This window comes from Urocampus carinirostris, chromosome 12, assembly GCF_059441175.1.
Source record: "Urocampus carinirostris isolate Australia breed hairy pipefish chromosome 12, RoL_Ucar_1.0, whole genome shotgun sequence".
Taxonomy (NCBI): Eukaryota; Metazoa; Chordata; class Actinopteri; order Syngnathiformes; family Syngnathidae; genus Urocampus; species Urocampus carinirostris.
Window position 1 is genome coordinate 33,088,154 of NC_142360.1, and position 24,164 is coordinate 33,112,317.

A 24,164-nucleotide genomic window follows, 5' to 3' on the forward strand; every position below is an offset into this window, starting at 1 on the left:
AGGTATTCATTTATAGTTGGATCCCAAAGCCACAAAACATAATGTGTTTAAAGTGTGTTTTACTTTAGAAACAGTATAGGTAAGTAAGTCAGATTTTAAATTAAAAAACATTTGTTTACACCACAGGATCCAATAAAACCAGGGTTTGATTATCAATAAAAATGCATTACAATAAGGCTATTGTTATTATTATTATTATTGTAGTTCATCAAATAATGGCTACTTGTGTACAATTAACTGTGATCGTGGATATTATAGCGCACATTGATTCGTCAACAGTGTTGGTGACGTTTGCATCCATTTTAATAAACGCATTATATAGACTACGGTCGTGCTTTATTGTTTTAATAAAACGCACTGTAGAGACTATGATCGCTTTCTTGTTTTATTAACCTCATTACATAGAATACGATCGCTTTTGTGGAAAGCGCAGCCCACGTTCACGCGAGGAGGGGAATATTTTGCAGGGGAGTCGGATTTAAAAACAATTCACGGTGCTCTACAAAAATGGAAGAGACAGGTTAAAAATACAATGGTTCCCTCTAGTGGCCATTTATCAATCAGGAATCTAATATTAAAGGAATTGTAAATAAAAGAGAAGAGTGTAGATAGAAGCATTTTCAGTTGTATGCACAGTTGAATACAGTCATGTTTATTTGTATAGATAGATAGATAGATACTTTATTCATCCCCGAAGGGAAATTCACTTTTCCAGCAACCTCCCTGAGCTGAGAACAATCGAAAATAACACGGGAGCTGCTGGAGTGGCTGCCATTCGTGACGGCGCCCGAGAAACGATTCAATTTGAATCATGTACAAACAAACAAACAATTGAATCATGTACAAGAAACGATTCAATTTGAATCATAATTCATGCGTTTGTTACTTCCTGTCTCGATGACTGTAATGCCCTACTCTCCGGTCTCCCGAAGTTCAAAATCAAGAGCCTTCAGCTGGTACAAAATGCTGCAGCGAGGCTTTTAACTAAGGCAAGAAACTTTGATCACATGACCCCTGTTAGCTTAAGATGTGATTTCTTTAAGGTTCTGTTGGTAGAATAAAAAAATCATGCATGGACTTGCTCCATCATATCTTTCAGATATAATTTCCCCCTATGTTCCGCCCTTAATCACAAAGAGTGCTGCACAGACCACAGATTATTGCAAACCATTATTATTACATTAATTATTACACCAACCCCTGATGTAAAACCTACATGAGGGCAAGGAAAAACTCAAAAACCTCAACATAAGGAAAATGAAGAAACCTTGAGAAGGGACCGCACATGAGGTAATCCCCTTCCAGGATGACCAGGCTGCAATGGATGTTGCAATGACAAATAATGCACAGATATTGTCAACATAAAATATAGGTTATTCATATGCTATAGAATAAAAGTGTGTTTTAAGCCTAGATTTAAACAGTTCGACTGAGGTTGCAGATCGAATCTCAGGGGGAAGAGCATTCCACAACACCGGGGCCCGAATAGAGAACGCTCTCGAACCTGCGAATCTCTTCTTGGCTCTTGAGATCACTAGTAGACCAGCATTTTCAGAGCGAAGGCTCCAGACAGGAACAGAGGGCGAAATTATATCTCAAAGATATGAGGGAGGTTAGGAATGGGTGGAGTTATACACACAGTACACGCACTACTTCTCCTCATTGCCGTTTGCACTAAAGGTAAATGTGTTGGTATACCTGTTTGCAGCATTTTGTGACATTCTTACAAATGAACTTTGCTTGCACATTGTTTTGAAAGTTTTTTAGTACAAAAATGACAGTCAAAATGAACATCAACAAGTAACTGCAGGAGGGAGACACATTTTAAGTGGGATATTTGTATTTATATAGGACACGGACTCTGGAATTATTATTTCATAGATTTTATAAAATCATCAAATGTCACACAGTGAAATAAAATGTACTGAAGAATTAGGTTTTATATGGAGAGTGGCTTTGTTGGATTTTATCTTAAAATATATAGTCTGGCTCATAAAACAAAAGAATAATAATAATAATAATTATATATATATATATATATATATATATATATATATATATATATATATATATAAGGACAAAACTAAAAACAATTGAGAATTTGAAGTTAAATGATCACAGACACAATAATAATGCAATATAAAGAGGCAACAACTCCGCTTCACAGCAAAAGCATGTTCATCTGTTCCCATTTCTTCACCCACTCGTGCGCCAAAGGCGGCATGGCAGAGAGAAATTTAATATGAACGGAACAACTTCAAACCATGTTATATATGGTCAGTTTTCGCAGATTCGAATGATACCAAACATTATAAGATCATTTTTGCAGGCACCGTGAGCATTTCAGTCAAAGGCTATCATACAAAAATATGGAACTCACAATTTCAGCCTTATAAATGTCTGTCACAATTTTATGATCCATCATAAATGATCATATTATGTCAACAAGGCTCTAGTTAAAAGTATCCTAGTATTAAATTTAGTCCAAAAAGTCTGACATCCAGGATTTGTTTCTACTCTGGAAGGTGTATCAGAAAGCCCAAAGTCTTACCTTTCAGTAAGAGCACAAGGTAATTTTTGTATGTTGAAGCATTCCAGAATAGCAGCCTTTTTCAAATGGACACTCAAATGGCACTTTTGGTCCGCCTGGACCTCTCCTTAGGGAAACTTGTGTAAAATACTCATTTCTTGTAGTATTGTTGTCAAATTTGAGGTGGAGCTCAGGATGGCTTTGGCCTATAATCCTGTCAACCTGCTACATTAATTTTCCAGGCAAATTTGTGGGGAGAAAAAAATAGTCGGACACAAAATCTGTTTTTTTGTTTGTATTCAAATTTCCATTATTCAGTGCCAATAGTACCGTATTTTCCGCGCCTTATAATACAGTGCGCCTTATATATGGATCAATATTAAGTCGCAAAGTCTTTTCAACTAATATAAGCAGCCGCCGACTAGATTTCCCCCCGAATGCGAAGTAGTCCGCGGTGTATGCTGGGATTTATATACCGGTGTTTCATTGGCTCCAATGTGTCAATCATCATTTGAATCGATCACTATTGGCTAAAGTTATTCGGAGGTAAAGGGGGCGAATCCTTTTTATCATTTACAGGCTCGCATTGGCTAAAGGGGCAAAACAAAGCCTGCAATAGAACTACGCCATAGAGATAACAGTATTTTACTATTCTCTACTGTATTTGTAAATATTTTACTCTCCTGGATTTACTACACTCACGGATATAAGAGGACCATGGTTGCACATTATTATTGAACACAACGACTTCGGTGAGCTACTCCGGCTATATATTTTCCCAGTATCTTGTTTCAGACTGAACTCAATGTTTCTGTGATAAGCGGTGCAGATAATGGATGGAATGGAGTGTCTATTTTTAAATTAAACTCAATTCCAAGTGTTTATTGTCATATGCACAGTAAAGTTGCGAGCGAAAAAGAAAATAGAAACTAAGGAATGGTTGGCATTTCTTGAATCCCAAGACTTTAACCTTCCGAATGATATTTGGAACGATGCATTTGAGTGACATCGTACGGACACCGCATCCGCACGCATCTACGACACGTATTTGCTTCTTTGCAAGCTTTCGGAATGTTAAGGGGGTAATAAGTTGGACTGAACTATCTGACTGTTTTGTCCACGTTCCCATTGTAGCGCCTTATAATCTGGTGCGCCTTATGTATGGTAGATATAGGACCACAAGTCATTTTTTGGGGGTGCGCCCTATAGCCCGGTGCGCCATATAGTGCGGAAAATACGGTACCTAAAAAGCTTTCAACTGTAGAGAGGAAAACTTCAAAGTGCCGTCTTCAGAAAAAGACCAAAACTATGCTGAAACTCTAAATGGGTTAAGTACAGCTTCAGTTTTATTTTGGGGGAACCGTTCTATGTGGTCAGTTAAAAATACCAGTCAATGTTCTATAGGGTTTGAACAACCTGCAGCCGCATAAGATCAGTGTCTGGCGGCCTTAGAAATTTTGTCATAAACTTCCGGGAAAGCGTCTTTACAGCTCAGCTCCTGTCTCAATTTTTGATACAGCCGTCCGTCAAACATTTGCCAAAACTCATCGCGGTCCATATAGACGTCTGCGTACAGCATTTGGAACCTGCAAAATTGAAACACAAAAAACAAATCTTACATTATGACCAATGTTCCCTGTAATTTTCCACGGGTCTGAGCGTTCACACAGAGTCAGTGAGCAACGCTTGAAACAACAGTGAGCAACCATAATCCCAAGTGTGGCAAGATAATTAGTTATCAAACATGTCCAAAACTTGACATTAAGTTATATTTTGCTGAGTTTCCGACAATGCAAAAAATGTTTGCATTATTAATGTATTATTGAAAAGCTTGTATATCCTACAAACGTCCTTTGTTTTTACAAAAATTCTTGCACAAGATTTCAATTTCTTGTTATCTTTTGTCGCATAATACTAACATTTTTGGGGGCTTATTTAGTCGGTTGCACGATACACAACTGTATTTAATCACATTTTTTTAGTGGAAGTACAATGTTGGCAACAAGATTGACTTGGTATAATTGGAAATTATTTGAATGCAACACAAACTTTTTCTTCTTTGTCCCTGTTTTTTTTTCTATTTTTTTTTAATTCCCTTAAAAAAATCTCATTGTGTTTATTTCTTCCTAGCTGTTACTTTTTTCTTTTTGTTTTCGATTTACTTTTTTTCCTTTGTTTCTTTCTTTTCTTTTTTTCTGTTTTTCTTCTTCTGAATTTTTCCTTCTTTTTTCTCTTCCTTTTGTTTCTATTTGTTTTAGCTTTTCACTACTTTTTCATTTTGGTATTTTTTTTTCTTTTTTGTTCTATTTCCCTCCCTTCCTTAATAATAATATTATATTATAATATTTGGGCGTGTAGGGATTAAAGAAGCAAAAACAACCTGAAGAGCCGTTTGGGACCCGAAAGAGACGGTTCTTTTTAGTGAGTTGAGCCGAAGAAGCCGGTTCTCGAAAAACTCTACTTACTTTACTCAACTTCGTTCTCCTCAACCCGTGTATTTTTACCTTCATGCACTGTAACTTTGACTTAATTCGTTTCTTAATTAGCAATTTCGGGCCCTGATTTTTAAGAGCTTGGCTAAATTTTCTTGTGCGCGGAAAAGCTCTGGGTAGTGCGCAATTGCGCACACACGCAGCTTAGAGGGAACATTGATTATGACATATATATGATGTTGAATATAGGATTACATTAAATTATGTAACTTGTATTAAACTCTTGCTGTTTGTATATTGCTTCAGCTTCAATTGAGAAAAATAATCTTGAAGAGTTACCCGTGGACGTCTCGGACAAACTTCTCCAGCCGCCGTGTTGATGATGTAGCTTCAAAATGTTTGACTTTGGGCTCCCCGTAGGCACCAATGTCCACAAAAAGCTCCTCTTTTTCACCTTGGGGGTGGACCATGCCCCTGCCGGGTGGCAGGAGGAATGGGCAGAGCCAGAGAGGGTAAACCTGGACGTACAAGAAAAATAAATAAACAAAATAAAGCATGTAAAATCAGCAATAAAACCACTGATTTGTTTTGTTCACGAATATCTGAATTCTCATTTTAGTGGGTTATCTATTTATTCAATCTTTTTTTATTCAAGCAATCCGATCAAAATCTTGTCACCTACAGGAAGACTCCCTTCTGATGTTTTACCCTCTTGTCACGTTTGGGTGGCAAGGAAAGCATCATGTGCCATTGAGAGTAAGCAATCATATTAAAGTGGGTTTAAGAGCTTACTTTAAACAATGTACTGTGTATATTGACATTCAAGCCAAATTTAGAACTCTAAAAAAATACTGAAATCAGAGGATCGGCTTATATGCGCATTTTTGGTTGTGTGTCAGCAATATCGAACTGTCGCCAGTACGTGGGAAGGGAATGGATTATATAGAAACAACAAACCAACAGGAAAACAATGGTATAGTGTATAGTGTGTGAGGGTGGGTTACATGTGATTCAACTGTTGTTCACAGATGACATTGCTTTGGTGGCTGACTCTGGAGCAGGACTGAGTTCTTTAGTAGTTGAGTTGGATAGAGTGTGTAAAAGTAGAAGGCCAAAGATGAATGCAGACAGGTGTAAGGTAATAAGGTGTTTGAGAGGTGGTGAGGTTGGTGGATTAGAGATTTTGTTGAATGGTGTAAAGTTGCAGGAGGTAGAAGGTTTTTAGCAGTTGGGTTGGAGCAGGGGTAGGGAACCTACGGCTCGGGAGCCATATATGGCTTTTTTCATGAGTACATATGGCGCCGAAATAAAATGTAACTATTGCACATCTCTCCGTGGCGTTCCAAAGTCAAGTGATTTCGTCCCGATTTTAGTCCATATAAAGCCAAAGCAACTTAATGCAGAAGTTCGATAAGAAACCATTTAAACTGATAAATGAAAACGCTGGCAAACGACTTTGATTGGGTGAGCAGTACAGGTGGGCAGATCCCTGCACACCGCGCAAGGCACTTCCTTCTCTCTCTCTCTCGCTCAGTGCAGTCTACACCGAAAGTGAATATGATTATATGCTTATCGTTTGCAGTAATTTGTGACATTTTTACAAAAGAAATTTGCATGCACATTGTTTTGAAACCGTTATTAAATTTCATGGAAAAAAAATTGCCTCAACACTCTTAACTGAATTGTAAATGGCATATTTACATTGATTTGGGACACAGGATTTGGCATTATTATCATTTCATACATTTGATTAAATCATCAAATGACACACAGTGAAATAAAATGTGCTGAAGAATTGACTTTTGTCTAGGGAGCGTGTTTGGCAGTTTTTTTTCAATTTTGTCTGAAAATATATGATGTGGCTCTCTCAATTTCTTTTTAAAACATTTTTTGCATTGTATGGCTCTTTGGGTCAAAAAGGTTCCTGGCCCCTGGGTTAGAGGAACTAAGGAAAAGAACTGGTGTGTTAAGAGAGGTTGCTGAAAATGTTCAGAGATGGTTTGGACACGTGGAAAGAATGGATGAAAGCAGTTTGACTAAAAGAGTATGTAGTGGAAAAGTGTTGGGATTTAGAATGAGAGGAAGGTCAAAATATGGTTGGATGGATTGGGTCACATGCGCTCTGGATGAGCGGTCAGTTAATTTAATGGATGCCAGAGTGTGTGCTAGGGATGGTTGTGAATGGCGAAGGATAATCAAGAATTTCTAATATCGACACATATAATGCAGAGGCAGTAAACCCGTGTATGCCGTCGGGCTTCTCTGCTGATAAAGGGTTTCAAGACACAGGAACTCACACCTCGTTGTGCTGTGGGCTTAATGTTTTGTGTCAGGTTGAGAAGTGGAAAGGGGAATGAATGTGAGTGTGTTCTTGATTCTAGAGTTTAGAATCTAGACACCTCCCAGTAAGGGGATATGGCTTTGGTATATGTATAGATAGATGGGAAATATGAAAGGACCAAAGCTTTCACAGGTAGTTTGACATGTTTGATTTATTTTGGTATGTTGATATTTTAAATCAGTTTTAGGGGGTTGGCTTATATGCGATGTAGGTGTATATGCGAGTATACACTCAAGTTACCGTAAATTCCGGACTATAAGCCGCTACTTGTTTCCCAAACCTTCAATCCTGCGGCTTATTCAGTGATACGGCCAATTTACGTAATTTTTCTAACAGCCGCCACCGGCGCTCAAGTACAAAAGGTAAGATTTAGACCGGTGGAATATATGCGCCGAGGAAGACTGCAACTTCTTAGTTTGTGCACAAATTAAATTAGCGTAGACATATCCTCATCATGCAAATTGCAAAAAGAAAGGCACTTGACGTAGCTTTCAAGCTATAAACAATCGAGCAGTCCGATAACGAAGGAAACAGCTACTGCACGTAAACTTCACTTTGTGAGTGTGATGCTGGCGTGTTTTTGAATAAGGGAGCGTGGGACGACGTCTATATGACAAAGTCTCTTTCCCATAAGATGATTTTGATGACGTCAGTTATAAGGAGGAAGATGAGGACGGTTTACCGTGATTTCTACAAGTACGGTATGATTTTTTAACAGACCCGTGTTCTGTGTTGCGAGCGTGTTGCTAGTAGAGTTTTGCTACCCTTCACAGGCACGGTTTGGGATGAAAGTTATAATATTATAATTAAAGCTTTGAAAACTCTCTTCGGTGTACCGTCTTTCTTTGTAAATATGTGTAACCGATGTATAATATGTATTTGTGCCTGTATATTTTTGTAATGTATTTATTTGAGACACTTATTCTGATATGTTTTGCAAATTAAAAAAGAGGGGCAGAGCAAACGCGGGCTGACGGGAAGTGGGGTAAAGGTGAGTGAGACCTGTTGTCCCGGCGGACAATAGTGGATATATATTTTTCCCACTCTTACCTTTGGAAATATAGACTTTTTTTCCTTGGATTAGTTTCAATGGGTACCCGGACTCTGCAGGTCTGCATCAAACTTTAAGTACCGGTATCATTTTCTGTTTGTTTTGCCGGCTGTGGTTTTTGGACTGTGTACTTTATATTCAGTTACAATCGCGGGACTCAAAGCCGGGTTTGGGCTAATTTTGTGATTGTGTTACATGTTTAAATGTGGGCGCATGCGGCTTTTATACAGGTGCGGCTTGTGTTAGTACAAAATCGGTTTTGCTCTTAAAATGTGGTGGGTGCGGCTTATAATCAGGTGCACTTTATAGTCCGGAATTTACGGTAATTGTTACTACTTTGCAATCATTTTCTCATATTGATAAGAACGTGAAAAATATGATGTTTGTTACATACAATAATCCCAAAACATGATTGGCTCATCCAAATGCTTCTACCTCGATGTCTTCGTGAAAGCACGTGATGGCCGCCTGCAGGTGTTTCATGGGCACTAGCATGTCTTGGACGACGTGGTGCTGCTCATAAAGACGGCGGATAGTTTCTCCCTGCGTGAGCTTCAGGAGGGAAACCTTAGGGGGGACCATCCAGCCCAAGACCCAGCGGAACACGGGGTGGTTGCCAAAGGGAATGATATCCTAGATGGAGGTGAAGAAACCACAGTTTTTGTCAAAGGGTGAACTGTTCGTTAACATGCTTGTCAGTTGTGGAGACTCAGCTAGAAACATGTAAATTGATTTCTGATCCTCTATAAAGAACGAGGAACAATATTGCAGCACTAAGGGGCTAAGAGAAGAGCCTCCAATTCAGCCAATCTGTATACACCAAGGGTTACTAAGGATGGTGCCCGCTGGCTGTGATTTCCTAGGAAATCTGATTTCTTACTGGCATATATGTTCAATGTCTTTAAATACAATTCTTTTAAAATTTTTAAATTTAGCCTAAAATTTATATATGTAAAAGTGCCCTTATGCAAGGCAGATGTTTCAGCAGTTGACGATGCATATTTTAACCCTACAAAATGGTAATAAAATAACAGTGCCATAGAAATAACCTGGTAAAAACACGTAAAGTTGTTATTTTGGAAATGCATATCAAACTGGTAGGCTTTCACATTAATCTGTAACAAAAAAGTAGAACTCTGCTTCAAAAAGGTTGGTGATTCTTGGGCTACACACATTTAGGTAACAGGAAGAGTACGCAAAAAAAAAAAATCCTCTGGTATCAAATAAGTTTTTGCTTCTTTACCAAAGCATTCTTTGCAGCTGAGTCTTTAAAGGTAAGTAAAGAAATATGATCGCGTTGTGACAGAAATTCGATGCATCAGTGTAAATAACTAGATGCCAATCACACAAATGTAAAAATTAGGGAGCGAAAGACTTCAGCTTCACGCGGAGCAGCAGCTCAGTCAGACATTGCATCCAAACGCAGCAGACGGCGTCACTGAGGCAAGCAGATGGACACGTGTTAGACCAGCGCGATGCATTATTAAACACACCATTAAGTGGCTGCACCAGAGCACGTGCACCAAACTAATGGCTTAGTGGGCCGCACTAGTAGCAAAGAGGTAAACGTGCACAGCTGGAAATGTAGAATGATGACAATGAATGTTTTTGTGTAGCTGGCAATATAAAATCAACTTTATTTTTATATTTAAATCAATAATCAGACTTGAAGTGAGTTTTTTTTAACACTTTGAGACCCTGTCCAAAGTACTAACGTAACCTTCAATTACAGTTGGTGCAGTGAGCACAGATGGCACCTTCACGATCCAACAGCGTGCAGGGTTAGGTAAAAAAACAAGTACACAATACCCAGCTGCAGTAATGAAAAACACACTGATGGTAATATTTATCCTTAATTTACAGGGAGACCAAGAAACAGGTCAACAGCTCACCCGTTATTGTGGCAAAAGCAGAGTAAAGAAAGTAAAAGGTTGTAAGAATGATGATGAGTGGCATAACATTGATTGAAACCCTCAAGCATCCCAGTCCACGTCAACCCAGCAAGCACAGCCTGGCAGGCTGCCCAAAAGCAAGGCAGTGCATTGAAGCTAGTGAGAGTCACAGAGTAAAACACTTTTTGAGACTTTGTTTTATGACTAGCATTGTACTACAGCCAATCTTAGCTTCATAGTGGATTGTGAGAGGATGATTCCACACCAGATTTCAACAAAACCATGGTAAGGAACCGAAGCAAATGATTTGAAGGTTCCTCCATTCGAATAACAATGACACAATTGATTCAGCCGACAAGCTGTACAAAGTTTTCCCAGTGTTGAATTACTTTCTGAATTATTTTAAAGAATTATTTCAGCCTGGGCAGAATATCTGGAGTGATTAATGCACCATGCTGTCGCGGGGTCGCTTGTCCTTCAAATTATATAATCCCAAAAAGGCAGTAAAATGGCATTAAATCTTATATATATATATATATATATATATATATATATCGATTGTTGTGACGTTGTATCCGTTATGTAAAAATGCGGGAAAGCAAAATGGAGGAAGATAGCGAGCAACGAGAACCAAGGCTGGTCCATAAATTTTAGATCCAATATATCTAAACACCTTAAAGCACCACCTCAGACAGCAATGTGTACGCACAAGCTGAAATTAAAGGATCTTGATTTTACTTTGATAGCTTACACTTGTGCTGTTTTTTTTTTCTTTTGGAGGCGATATTTTATACGATCATCTTACAGTGTTAACTGTTAATAGGATTATTGAAGGAACACATTTGTGTTACCTTAACATTTCAGTTGGTGACATTTTGTGACTGTTAATCTCTGGTAGAGTGGTCATGTTATGATCTCATTGTCTGAGTTGAAGTAAATGTCAGCTTCTGGACTGACTGACACAGACTGATGTGATTGTTTGAATATCATTGCTAGTCTATTGTCCCAGAAGTGTATGATTAAAGTTGCTTGTTTTTGAGGAAAGAAAATTAAATCGCAATCATCAATTTTAACAAATCGCAATACTTGTAGAATCGCAATTATCAAGAATCGTGATATAAATCCAATCGGCACTAAATTATCGTGATACAATCCGATTGTGACCAAAGCATATCATCCCACCCCTAATGTCTATGTAGATTTAAAACACAATATCTGAGTCACCCTTGAAAACTTGTAAAACTGTTTGAAAAAAAGTTGGGATTCGAGGGGTGGTCTTTTAAGAAATTAATTTTACACAGAGTTCCTGAAAACGCAACTGATCTTGTACCTGGAGCTCCCAGAAGATGCTGCGTGTGTGTCTGTGGTAGTAGTGCCTGAGGGGGATGTATTCTACTCCAACCTTGTCGTCCTTCAGGTAGCCCTCCACATGCTTGAAGAACCAAGGTTTGAAATGCAGGCCGATTCTATTGATCTGACGAAACAAAACATTTTTTAAATGCAGTGTTGTGTTATGTGGTACATTTTACTTTGGTTGTTATTCAAAACTTCCATGTTCAATGTCAAGTAGCCTTTGGCGCCATAAACATGAGGAGTAGCACATTCAATTGAGTTGCAGCACAACCTGGTGATTATTTTTGTTCTTTGCACAAATAAGGGGTTTTCCTACTTTTGAATCAGTTTTTTTTATAAATCAACATATTACATGTTTATCCTGCAGTGCCGTGTAGAATCTCATTGTAAACAATGTACAGTATGTTGTAATGAATGACTATATAGAGACAATGATATTCTAGTTACCCAAAAAGTTGTACTTTGTGCCAAGAGGTGTTCTGGGGTTCTGTAAACAGAGTTTTTGTTTTCACAATAACTACGTTCACTACTGAAGGTTACATCACTGAGCTAGTAAGATTCTAAAGAAAAAAGCAAGGAAATGTGTGAACAAAATTAAAATATCCTCATGGTTCAAGATTTTAAAAAATAAAATAAAAATAAAACTACAATTATTAGTGGTTATTCTTTATAAAAAACACACATTCGAATAACTTTAATTACAATGTGAAGAATACAAATGAAAGGCCATTGCACCTTTACTTTAAAATTCTAGAAATGTAGCAAAAAAAAAGCATTACCTTCACTAAGAGATTATATCATTGGACATCAATAATGGAATCGACTGTAGTTAACCACTAGATCAGAAGTTACCAACCTTTTTGACGCTTAAAGCCATTTTTAAGTTAAGGATTAGCTCACTAACCTAAAATAAGAACCTGTTATTACTTTTTTATTACCAAGTAGAGTTAAAATAGGTTCAGTCAGCGGCTAAACATCTGCCTTGTATAACCCTCCTTTAGTGATAGGGTCGCTACTGACCTTTTATGGACTTTAAAAGCATTAAAAAGACCAATTAGATTGGCATCGAGGCTTATTTACTTTGTTAGGAATGTCTATTTCAATAAAATAGAATAAAACATGTTGTTTTTTTTTGCTACATTATAAAATGCTCTGGTTTAAATGGTTACATTTGAATTGTTATGGTCAGTTTCGACCAGGCTATAAAAACAAGATTACTGAAAACTTTTTTCCCCAAGGTATAACCCTCCGGCTTATGGAATATTGTGGCCAATTTATGCATTTTTTTCTAACGGCCGCCAGGGGCACCCGAGCAGTACAAGTAAGCGTAGGACCCGAGGAATATATGTGTCGAGGAAGAAGCAAGTTTAATGTAACTTCACGCTTTGTGCATGAATAAAACTAGCACTAACAGACCCTCATCATAGAAAAAGTGTCAAACATTGGGAATAATGTTACGAGTCTGTTTATTTGTAATCGGAAAGAATGTGGCGAAACGAACGAATTACAAGAAGAAACGCCAAATGAAGTAGAATTGTTCCTCCCACTTAGAAATCATTTCCGGGTCTGAAATTCATCATATTTCAAACCATGACGTCTAAGAGTATTACCTACAGTAACCTTGGAAAGGGTGGTCCCAGCTATTTTCAGGTCATTGACCAACTCCTGTCGTGTAGTTCCGGGCTGATTCCTCACCTTTCTTAGAGCCATTGGGACCCCACGAGGTGATATCTTGCTTGGGGCTGAACTCCGATTGAGTTTGACTGTCATGTTTAGCTTCTTTCATTTTCTAATGATTGCTCAAACAGTGGACCTCTTTTCACCAAGCTGCTTGGCAATTGCTCCATAGCACTTTCCAGCCTTGTGAAGGTGTACAATTTTGTCTCTGGTGTCTTTGGTCTTCGCCATGTTACAAGTTAAAGTCTTACTGATTGTATAGGGTGGACATGTTTCTCTATGCAGCTAATGGCCTCAAAATGGTGCATCTGATTCGGGATTATACATGGAGTGCAGTTGGACTTCTAATGGGTGGATTAACATGTCTTTCAGGGTCAGAATTCTAGCTGATACTCAGGTGTTCAAATACTTATTTGCAGCTGTATAGCACAAATAAATCGTTAAAAAAATTGTGCATTGTGATTTCTGGGTTTTTCTTTTTAGTTTATCTCTCTCACAGTGGACATGCACCTATGATGAAAATCTCAGACCCCTCTATGATTTCTAAAAGGGAGAAATAGCACAATAGCAGGGTGTTCAAATACTTATTTTCTGCACTATATATATATATATATATATATATATATATATATATATATACACATATACTGTATACACACAAGTGTACCTTTAACATCTAACCATTTTCTACTTGCTCTCTCCTCTCTCAGTCAGTAAGGACGTTATCTCGATAAGTTTAACCTTTGGGGGTTTTTATGAACGGAAGTAGCCACTTGGGGACTTTCACTTTTCTGGGGTTCTGCCCCCCTAAACCCCAAATAACCAAGATATACTGACAGAAAAAAAGCCCAGGGGAAAAAAAAAAAAAACAATATCTTTATTGATAAGGACGCCTAACAAGGTAACCAAGAGATGAGAAAAAATGTGATGATGTATTATTGTTTGAGTGTATTTTACAGCTGATTTAAGTAACAGGTAACATGGGGTGTGTTACCTAAGCAAACACAAAAGAAGGGTTAAGGGCACTGAGTGAAAAACACATTTAAATCTTGGGCTAATTCTAAAAATAATTTTGCAAGAACTCATCATGTAGTCAAAAACACTTATCATGTCAATGATTTCTCAAGGCAATTAGAAATCATATGTCCTAGAAAATCACAATGACTCATCATGAGCTATTTTCAGAACCTGTATGCAGGCTTCTTAGCTTTTTGTTGTCGTTCCCTGCACTACATGGAAAAGATGACTGACAAGAATCAGCACGGCATATAACAAAACTCTGGATTTTCTAAACGTAAAAAGCCCAAAAAACAAATTTGGTCATACCTTGTCGGACTCTGCGTGCTCGCTCATGCTGCCCGTCATGACCACTGCCGAATCCAGGGAGTACTGGATGCCCTCCACAAAGTCATTGCTCTTGTCGCGGGACGCATCAGCGAAGCGACGGCAGATATTCTCCAGGCCTCGCACGGGTTCGTAGCGCAGCTTCACCCAGGACTTAGCGGGTACAATTTTGATCTCGGCCGCAACCAGGAAGCCAAGACTGCCGCAGGACCACGGCACAGCGTGGAAGAGGTCTGAGTTCTCTTCCTGGTGGTTAAAAACACATTTTAGATCTTTTTTTTTTTTTTTAAACGGAACACAGTACTTATTAAATGTTTTCTTTATCTTTGTACCATGTCTAAAATAATAGAAATAATGTGAGAAGTACATATAAGATCTTAAGTCTAAGGTCAGGCCTAAAATGGCAAACATTACGTTCAGGTTCAGGCCAGGCTTCTCTCTCGCTGACTTTTTCTCTCTCCCAAGTATTCACCAGTCATTGTTCTCTGTTTATTTTATATGACAATGGATTTAAGCCCCCTCTTTTGTGCAAAGCACCCCACATCCTTGGAGAAGCACCCTTCCTGCTACTTTTGAGTACTCACAAATAAAAATGTTTAAGTTAATCTGCCCTGCTCCGGCTAGTTTGGGGTTTAAAACAAGCGGGAAACGTCTTACAATGTGGAGATGTCCTACCATAGGCTAATCTGACAGCAAATGTTGTTTTCTTTCTTATCAAGTAAAAATAGCAACACTGAAACTAAGCATTATTGCTAACAGAACTTTTACACATGACATATAACGTGGGTTGGCATGTGTACATACAGTGCGCAATTACTATAGTCAACAACTACCATGCTAAAAAGCTACCACAGAAAAACACGCTAGGCCCCATAGATAGGTCAGAAAACACTGTTTTCAAGCAGTGATAGAATAAAATAAGAATAAATTAAAACGAATTTCTCCGTAGGAAATTGCAATCAACCATATTCCTGCGGGCATTAGTATGACATCAGGAATTTCAAAACATCTGGTTGGGCCGGGCTGGATTTTTTAGGCCCGATATTACCTCTAGCGAGAAGTGAAAGAGGATGATTTTATGTGGCACAAGAGACAGTCTCACAGCACACTAGTTCGTGTACAAATGTCATATAATTTTACTCATTATAAGAGTAAATTTTTCTTAATTAAAAAAAAAAATCAAAATGGTTAAACTTCTCGCAAAACTAAGGGAAAAACAAGTTCAAAATAATACAAATACAAGTTTTGAAAAAATCCTAAATGTCAATTTAAAAATAATTTACCGATACTACTTCCAGAGCTATTGCAATCACAAATTATATTCAAGACATTTAAATTAGAATAAAAATGTATATTTTGCCTGTTTGACAATTTAAATGTGGAGAGGACATTTTTTGTTTGAATTAATAATTTCTACAGATTGTGCACCTTGATATTTTTTCAACGTAAAAAGTGTGCTTTGGGTAGAGACTCATTGATTACTTGTATAAAGTACTTGAGCTAATTCTAAAAATGGCATCTTTTTTGAATTGTAATAATTAAATTACAATGAAATTAATTGTTGGTAATATTTCGTAAGGCTTGGGTGTGAAATAGTTAGACCTGAGGTGGGCAAAGTACGGCACCCAAGCCACATGGCTTTTTAATTCATCTGGAGCTTAATGAATGACCACAATTGATACGTAATCCATGCACTAATAAACATTTTATAGTGCCCTGTTTAGATGTATCATGCACCTTGGGCACCACCCATAAGGAGCGATAACTCTTTCTATACTAATACCATAAAAACTAATACCAGCTGCCGTTAATCACGAGGGAAGAAGAAATGCAATGGCAAAGGGAAGCTACCAGAGAGCAGTGTGGGCGTCATCTTCAAGCAGACTTGTTGAGAAAGATGCCAACAACTTCAAGCATTTACAAGCACTTCAACCGAAATTCAAGCACTTTACAATCCTTGAAAACACAACACTTTCGAGAATTTCAAGCACCCGTACGAACCCTACTTCTGGGCTTGGCTCCTCTGACAATTTTTTAAAACAAATTTGGCTTGCCTACCCCTGGGTTATGGCCAGCTCGGTGGCCTTGGGGGGTATGGCGCCCGCCCCGAGACTGGGAGGTTGAGGTTCAAGCCTCGGCCGAGTCATACCTAAGACTTAAACATTGGTACCCGTTGCCTCCCTGTTTGGCGTTCAGCATTAGGGGTTGGAATTGGGGGGTTTGGTCACCAAATGACTCCCAACACCTCAGTTGGGTTGAGCGAGGGGGCTGGGAATTCCCTCCTCTGAATCAATCTTCCAAAAAGAGTCAGAAAGGACTCTAGCCACCTCCCACTAGGGGGATATGGCTGTGGTATACATATACACCCCTGGGTTAGACAGGACAGAATTGACAAATAAAAACCCTCCTAAGTGTTAGACATGTTTTGTGCTCTCGTCACACCTGACTGCATCGCACAAAGCTGCCGTCCGCCAGCACCAACTCGTAAGCCACGCAAGTGTGCTGAAAAAGGCCGTAAATGTGAGAGGAAGATTCAATGCCGGTGCCCATCACCAAACCACCTGAGAACAGACAAGAGGAATTATTGACAATGAGGCTTGATTTCATTTCTGGCAGCGCAACAACAGATGCCACTTGCACGGACGTCAGGGTAAACGAATGCTCAGCTGCCTGATGGGAAAACATTAGGCGGTGTTGACGTGCAGTTTATGGCATCAGGAAATCCATTATGAAACTTGATCCCCGGGTGCCTCCACCTCGGCCATTTCCGCCCTATCTGTGCAGCTCCAGCGTTCCTCCTCTAATAGTATTAGGGACGAGGCCAAACAGGAAGGCGTGATGGACGGGAGACCCAGGCGCCCGACCCACCCACTGCACGATCTCCTCCCGGGCAATAATTCTCGTGAGATGAAGTCAACGTACCCACAGTAAGGTCCTCAAGCTCAGGGAGCACAGGGAGAGTCCAGCCAATAGATGCGAGGAGTGCCGTCACTTGACCCATGTTGACCAGGGGCTCCACTCGCACCACCTGAACACCAAACAGCATTGATTCGTCACGTGTGACGAAATAAACGCCTCGTAATCGTATCACGGCGTCTTCTCCCTACCTCCCTTTTGGTGTCCACCTCCAGGATGTCCATCATATTGATGGTGATGTTCCTGTTGGTCTTCTTGTACTTGCCCACCCGCAGGGACATCGTGAGCCAGCCTGGTCGGCCAGTGCACATGAAGCCCTTGCCGCCCTCCTCCCGCCACTTGCGCACCTAAAAACGGGTCAGAGTCCTTGAGGGTTGGATACTTAACTCGGACGGCAGTTGCGAATGCAATGTGGTTCCAACTTGTTTTTTTTTTCTAAATGTACTTGCTCACTATGAAATTTGGTCCTAGTCAATGGTACACACAAAGAGACATTACAGTGCTTGTTCTTTCCTAAACGCTTTTCATTTGCGTGAAATAAATTTGTTTTCTATTATTCCCATCATAAATTGGGATTGAAACATTGAACAATGTATTGTTATCCTCAGGGTTGGGTAGGGTTACTTTAACTTGATTACTTTCAATTACTTTTGGATTACTCCAATACCAAATATGCTAATAAAAGACAAAAGAAACTAAATATGAATACAATTTTGACTCACAACACGTGGTAAGCTTTCTCTCCTGGCTTTGATCTCTTTGATCCCCGGCAAAACTATCATAACATGCGACAGAAACAAAATGAAAATAAATCCAAACAGCTTGCCAACATCATTTTTGCCGTTCAATGTATTCCGTTACTCCCCAAGCCTGCACGAAATTTAGTAATTTTATTCATATTTAGTTTATTTTGTCTTTTATTAGCATTTTTGGTATTGGAGTAATCCAAAAGTAATTGAAAGTAATCAAGTTAAAGTAACCCTACCCAACCCCTGATTATCCTATATTAGGGGTGGGAAAACTTTGGCCCACGGGCCTCAAAAAGCTTGTCCGGCTGTTTAATCTGGCCCACCAGATGAAAATTGTGAAAGTAAAATAATAAAAAGTAAAAAAAGTACTACTAGTAAAATATAATGTTATTGATGTGGCAATTTTGTCTCCTGTGACCCTTGGCAAAAATTATTTTTCACAAAGCGTTGATGTACTGTGCCTGAGGCCAACATTCTAATAGCGAGCTACATTTTTCTGTAAGCAACTATTTTCTTAATCTAGTGTCGCAGCCCCTCTGCTACATTTTTTTTAAACCCAATGCAGCCCACCACTCAAAAAGTGTGCCCACTCATGTCCTAAACCTTTGTGAAACTGAGAGATACCTTTTGTTACTGAAAGGCACAAAATGGCTGCTATTTTAACGCATATTTCTAAAATAACATTTTAATACTTTGTTACTGCGGTGTTGTACTTATTAGCAGTTAAGTCCATCACTAAAACATGTCCCCACGTGGAGTAGTGGGTGTGTACCATGGAGGAAATATTTGCAATGGAGAGGACCACATTTTGAATGAGAAACCAGGAGATCCAATTTATGGAAAAATGGAAAAGACTAGAGGGAAAATAAGGACACCACATACGACCAATGACAGGACTTCGAAGAATGACTTGAACATGGAAGATGTTCCTAAACACTGCAGTGTTGTCGTTTTTTTTGCTGCCCCACCCCCTCATTCTTTGTTGTGTGTTGAAAAAAGAGGGAGAAAAAACACATAAGAAACTAAGTTACAAAAAAAGCCCATCCCAGCCATCTCCGGGCAGTGGGCAGGGGACACCCTGAACTGGTCGCCAGCCAATCGCAGGGCACACGGGGACAGACAACTCACTCGCTCAGTCACACCTAGGGACAATTTGGACTGGCCAATTCACCTGAAATGCATGTCCTTGGAATGTGGGAGGAAACCGGAGTGCCCGGAGGAAACCCACGCACGGGGAGAACATACAAACTCCGCACAGTAAGGCTGGTAGCTGGATTTGAACCCACGCAGGAGGTTCCCACAACCTCAGAACTGTGCCGCACACGCGCTAACCACTGCGCCGCCGTGCTGCCCTAATATGTTTCTGTCCCTGTTAAATAGTCTGTTTGCAATTTAAAATACAAGCATCAATGGTTGATATTGTGGTTTGGTTTACAAAATAGAAATGCAAAGTATTTTTTTCCTCCCAAAAATATATTTATTTACAAATTTAAATTTAAAGTGTTATTAATGGATATTTTAGTTACGCTGGTAACAATTGTTCCTGTTTTTATTTTCTTATTAAGAATATGTACAGAATGATATAACGAAACACGTGTACAATATATACCAACTGTATTACGATACCAACTGTATGTAACATCCTACATGCCGACATTTCTTGTGTAAATATCATGTAAATTATAACTATAGCCTTATCTTCCTTGTTTTATAACCTTATCTTCTCTGTTCCTTTATCTTCTTGGCTTTTTACCTCACTGTGAATGTGTGAAACTGGAATGACATGCCTAATTTCGTTGTCACAATATGTTAACCCATTTTGTAACAATGACAATAAAGGTATATTCTATTCTATACTATATAACATGTTAAACTACATAAACAGGTTTGAAAAAAAAAGGTGTAAGATTTTTTTTGTATTTTGTAAGGGAAAATAGGACAGTTTGTAAGGGCATGGAGGTATTCTGTCATGAGGGTCCCCTGATGCTTATTCTCCTGTTACGCGCATGCGCCAAGTTTTGCTCACCTGTCGCTGGATTTCACGCACTCGCTCCTCGTGAAGTTTAGGCGCCGAGCACATTTTGAAAATGATCCAGGCTCGCGCGTACATGTACACGTCGAACAAAACCGACATGGGGAGCAAAAACAAGCACACAAAAATCCACCGCTGGTGAACCAGCACGTACTCGACACCTTTCACTTGGACCCACAGGAGAAGAAGAAGAAGGAGCAGAAAAACGAGGCAAAGCAGCGACTCCATCTTGCACGCCTGGTAGGAGGACGCCGAGTCCTGCCCTGAAAGCAGCTGTTCGACACCCCAAAAAGTTCTTCTTATTGCATGAAAAAATGTCCGTTTTCACTGAGATTGGTTTGTAAAAGTGCCAAATTACAGCACGGGTCACCCTACACCAGTGGTAGGCCAGTGGTGTTCTCTGTACATGAAGCCGCGCCCACTGAGCGACACCCATTGGAGGACTCGCATTAGAGGCTGGACGAAAAGCAGACACGTCGCCACAATTGGTCGAAAGCTTGGGGAAATCCAAATGTCGCTCAGCTGTTTTACCGCACTTGGGCCAATCAGAGCCCGATATAACAGTCACACCATCCCGCCCTCCAGTTTCTTTTTCTTTTTTCCTTTTTTTTTTACGTTTGTTTCGTAAATATAAAAATATTGAAAAAAACGTGTTGATGGGGAGTTGAATTATTAAAGATATTATTCTGAATTACTTCTAATGTTTTTTTTTTTTAAACAACAACCTTTAGCTGTGTGTGTAAGTAGTCAATACAGATTTAAAGGGATTCCCAAATTCGAAAACCTTCATATGTGAGAAAATAGTACTTTTTTTCATAACATCTATACATTATATCGGTATTGAAGGATTTTATACATTTGACTATAAAATATTTTATACGATCGAATACAAATTACATTTAATGCAAAAGATATGCACTGGCTGGGCTGTGGTGCGAGGTCAGGGCACCCTAGTAGAAAATGTTGTTTACAGGAACAGCGGGAACTAAGGCTGATAAGATAATCAGCACATCCAGACGCAGAAAGGCCACGATGACGTAAAAACGCTCGGTGTTGTTTTGAGCATTCCAGACACCGCAACACTCTTCGGTGAGGTGGTGAAGCCCAGGGGGGGGGGCTTCCCTGGCACGCCCATGGGAGGAGCCGGCGTGCCGTTGTGCGGGGAGAAGATGGCCAACAAGAAGAAAGCTATAGCTAGTTGCAGACACCCATAGCAAATTGGAGAAGGGTGGGATGTCTTTTGATATGTTTGTTGAAATGTATAAATGATCCTGGAAAAATCGAGGTGGGAAAGTCGTCTCGGGAGGGCACACTTACATCTGCTGTTGTGAATAAACCCGCTGTTTGATCTTTTTTTTTCTTCTCTCTCAAAAAACGAGCACGCATGATTGTCGGGTGAATGTACGTCGTGTTTGGTTAATAGAGTCCGATTATTAATTCGAACATTTTGGTAAACGTTTGGTACATTTTTATAGTTAGAAATCAAACACTATATATCAGTACATTCAAATTATTTTTCGAAACATTGCATTTTGAAGACAGTCTGTCTCGTCTTCTAAGCTCTGATGTCATGTGAAGCACACCAGCACCCTTGCAAGCCAGTCACCCCATTGGTTCACATGTTAACTAGTCGAAAAAGTTTTGAGTGTTTCAAGCCAAGTTTTAGTAGTTTTCGTGGAGAATGGCTAGGTGTTGTGTCGCTGGTGGGTGCAGCAATGGTACAACTAATGGCGAGCAGCCAAAATGGGTCCAACTTGGCAAAAATAACACGCAGAGAGCTAACTTGGGCTAAACCAGCAGGTAGGCTAGCCGGCTGGTATAAAAGACGAACTGGGATTGATCTGCAGGGAAAAAAACAGGAAGGTGGCTGACCGAATAATGAAGTAAGCAGCCAGGATAAGGCGTGCCACGGCTGCAACAAACACAAACCCAGCCGGGAGAAGAAGCAATGAGCACGGCAGGCTGGCCAGCAAGCCGACTGCTAACAGGGCTAACCTAGACCAAACACAACTGAAAGCCCTGGGGACCCCACACACTGACAGTGAGCTATCTGGACAATATTTTATTAATTGCAAGACAAGCAACGAAAAATACGAGAGTAAAAGTCACAATCACATACCTAAAATGATCCGAAGGCAAAAAAGGAACACACACTGTACACGATAACGGGTAAACTTCCCCTTTGATGACCAACTCGGACAAAGCAGCCAGAAGTCTGCCAGTGAAACGGTAAGCAAAGCTCCAATTACTCCAAGCTAAAATGAGAAGTATGCATTCGCTGATTACTACGATCGCTCTCAGTTTTTCAACGAGACGCGCCATTTGTTTTGATTCTCAATGTCTTCTGGTGACGTCACGGCTCTAGGGGATATGAGGTCAAACTCCCTACTTTGAAAATCAGTTTCTCGAGATCCGTGGCCTGTGGAACATTTTTGAACATATCTGCTTGATTATGGGAGGAACACTACATGTTCTATGCCTAATCCAAAAAAAGGGTCTGTTATAATCCCTATAAAACTAAATGTAGCGGTGTCAAACTTGTGGCCGACGGGCCAACTGCGGCCAGCGGAATGATAATCTGCGGCCCCTGACTTGTACTTCTGCATACTTTTCAGCACTTTCATGCCATTTGGTTATTATTTTACAATTCGTTTTTTCACTAGCTTTTGTACTTCTCCATACTTTTCAGCTGTTTTACAGTTATTTTTCATACTTTTGGTCGGCTACATTTTTCAATTTTTTAAAGCTTTTTAATACTTTGTGAGTGTTTTATGTGTTATTTTGGTGTGGTTTTTTTCTGCCGATTTTGGTCAATTTTCTTCAAATACTGGTATCAGTATTATTCTATTCATTTATTTTTTTCCTGATTGATCAGTTTCCTTATTCTGGTAATTTTTAATTATTTTTTTTCCGTCTTTATGTATATTAAAAATATTATTTGAGAACATTGGAATGTTTTTATCAGATTCTTTGGGGTGAAAATCCTGATGTGGCGCAGTCTCATCCCCAGGAAAATAGAGTTTGAGACTCCTTTATCAAGTAAAAATGAAATGATCTGCATTTATTTAGCACTTTTCAAGTCAAAGACTTCCCAAAGCGCTTTACAATGTGCTCCACATTTCCCAATAGCGGCCTTGCAGCCATGTAAGGCGCTAACCTGCTTATTAGGGGTAATAGGGGTTCAGTGTCTTACCCAAGGACACTTCGACATGTAACACGGACGAGCCGGGATTCGAACTGGGATCCCAAGACAGCGCTCTACCTCCTGAGCTACTGCCGCCCCCAAGTAGTACTGTATTGTTTTTTTACATACAGTGATTATGTAATAATTACCAAAACAATGTTTTCTCTTCATTGTAAAGACTCTTTGTGGACACCCTGTTTATATTCTTAATGGTATACTATAATTGGTACCACGCATGCTCTATTGCTGTAATTGAAGTCATGCATAAACTGAGTTTCTATGTCATCATATTCCCGGACACAAACACACACACAAGCACACACACTAAAGTGGTACGGTTTAGACACATTAGACACAAGAGGGTGGGGCGCCAGTAAAGATTTCTTAATGGGCTCTTCTGTCTTCTCGTCCATCTGCTGTGAGGACAAACACACAGCTCGTCAACAACAGCCTTCTCCGAAAACAATTTTGCCCCTTCTAAACATCAAAAAGCTCACTTTGGGAACCTTCCCCGGAGCTGGAGTTGATCTACTTCATGTACTTTTTACACACTGGGATGAAAATGTGATTTTTGTGGAAGGAATAAGTGGATGTCTGATCATCTTCCGGACACATGGGGAGCTCCATTGGGTCTTCATCCGTGTGACAACTTCTGTCTGGAGG

The 24,164-nt window shown here is 39.5% G+C and overlaps 1 protein-coding gene across 1 annotated transcript; it reads right to left on the reverse strand.

Annotated features, from left to right (window-relative positions):
• Window positions 1-1,703: 1,703 nt before the first annotated feature.
• On the reverse strand, window positions 1,704-20,726 carry dhcr24 (24-dehydrocholesterol reductase). Its single transcript, XM_088350294.1, has 9 exons — window positions 20,312-20,726; window positions 17,728-17,883; window positions 17,543-17,648; window positions 17,063-17,181; window positions 14,603-14,866; window positions 11,577-11,720; window positions 8,790-8,987; window positions 5,302-5,480; window positions 1,704-4,116 (listed from the first exon to the last, which is right to left on the reverse strand). Exons 1-9 carry the CDS (start codon window positions 20,543-20,545, stop codon window positions 3,963-3,965), a joined length of 1,554 nt encoding a protein of 517 aa, XP_088206420.1. The 5' UTR covers window positions 20,546-20,726; the 3' UTR covers window positions 1,704-3,962.
• Window positions 20,727-24,164: the final 3,438 nt, after the last annotated feature.

Excerpts from the sequence above, each read along its gene's own strand:
- dhcr24 (XM_088350294.1), bottom strand. The coding sequence starts at position 20,545 with ATGGAGTCGCTGCTTTGCCTCGTTTTTCTGCTCCTTCTTCTTCTTCTC. Across the intron at positions 5,481-8,789 it reads GCTTTCACGAAGACATCGAG|GTTTACCCTCTCTGGCTCTG; the intron begins GTAGAAGCATTT and ends TTGTACGTCCAG. Across the intron at positions 4,117-5,301 it reads TTTGTCCGAGACGTCCACGG|GTTCCAAATGCTGTACGCAG; the intron begins GTAACTCTTCAA and ends TCAATTTTGCAG.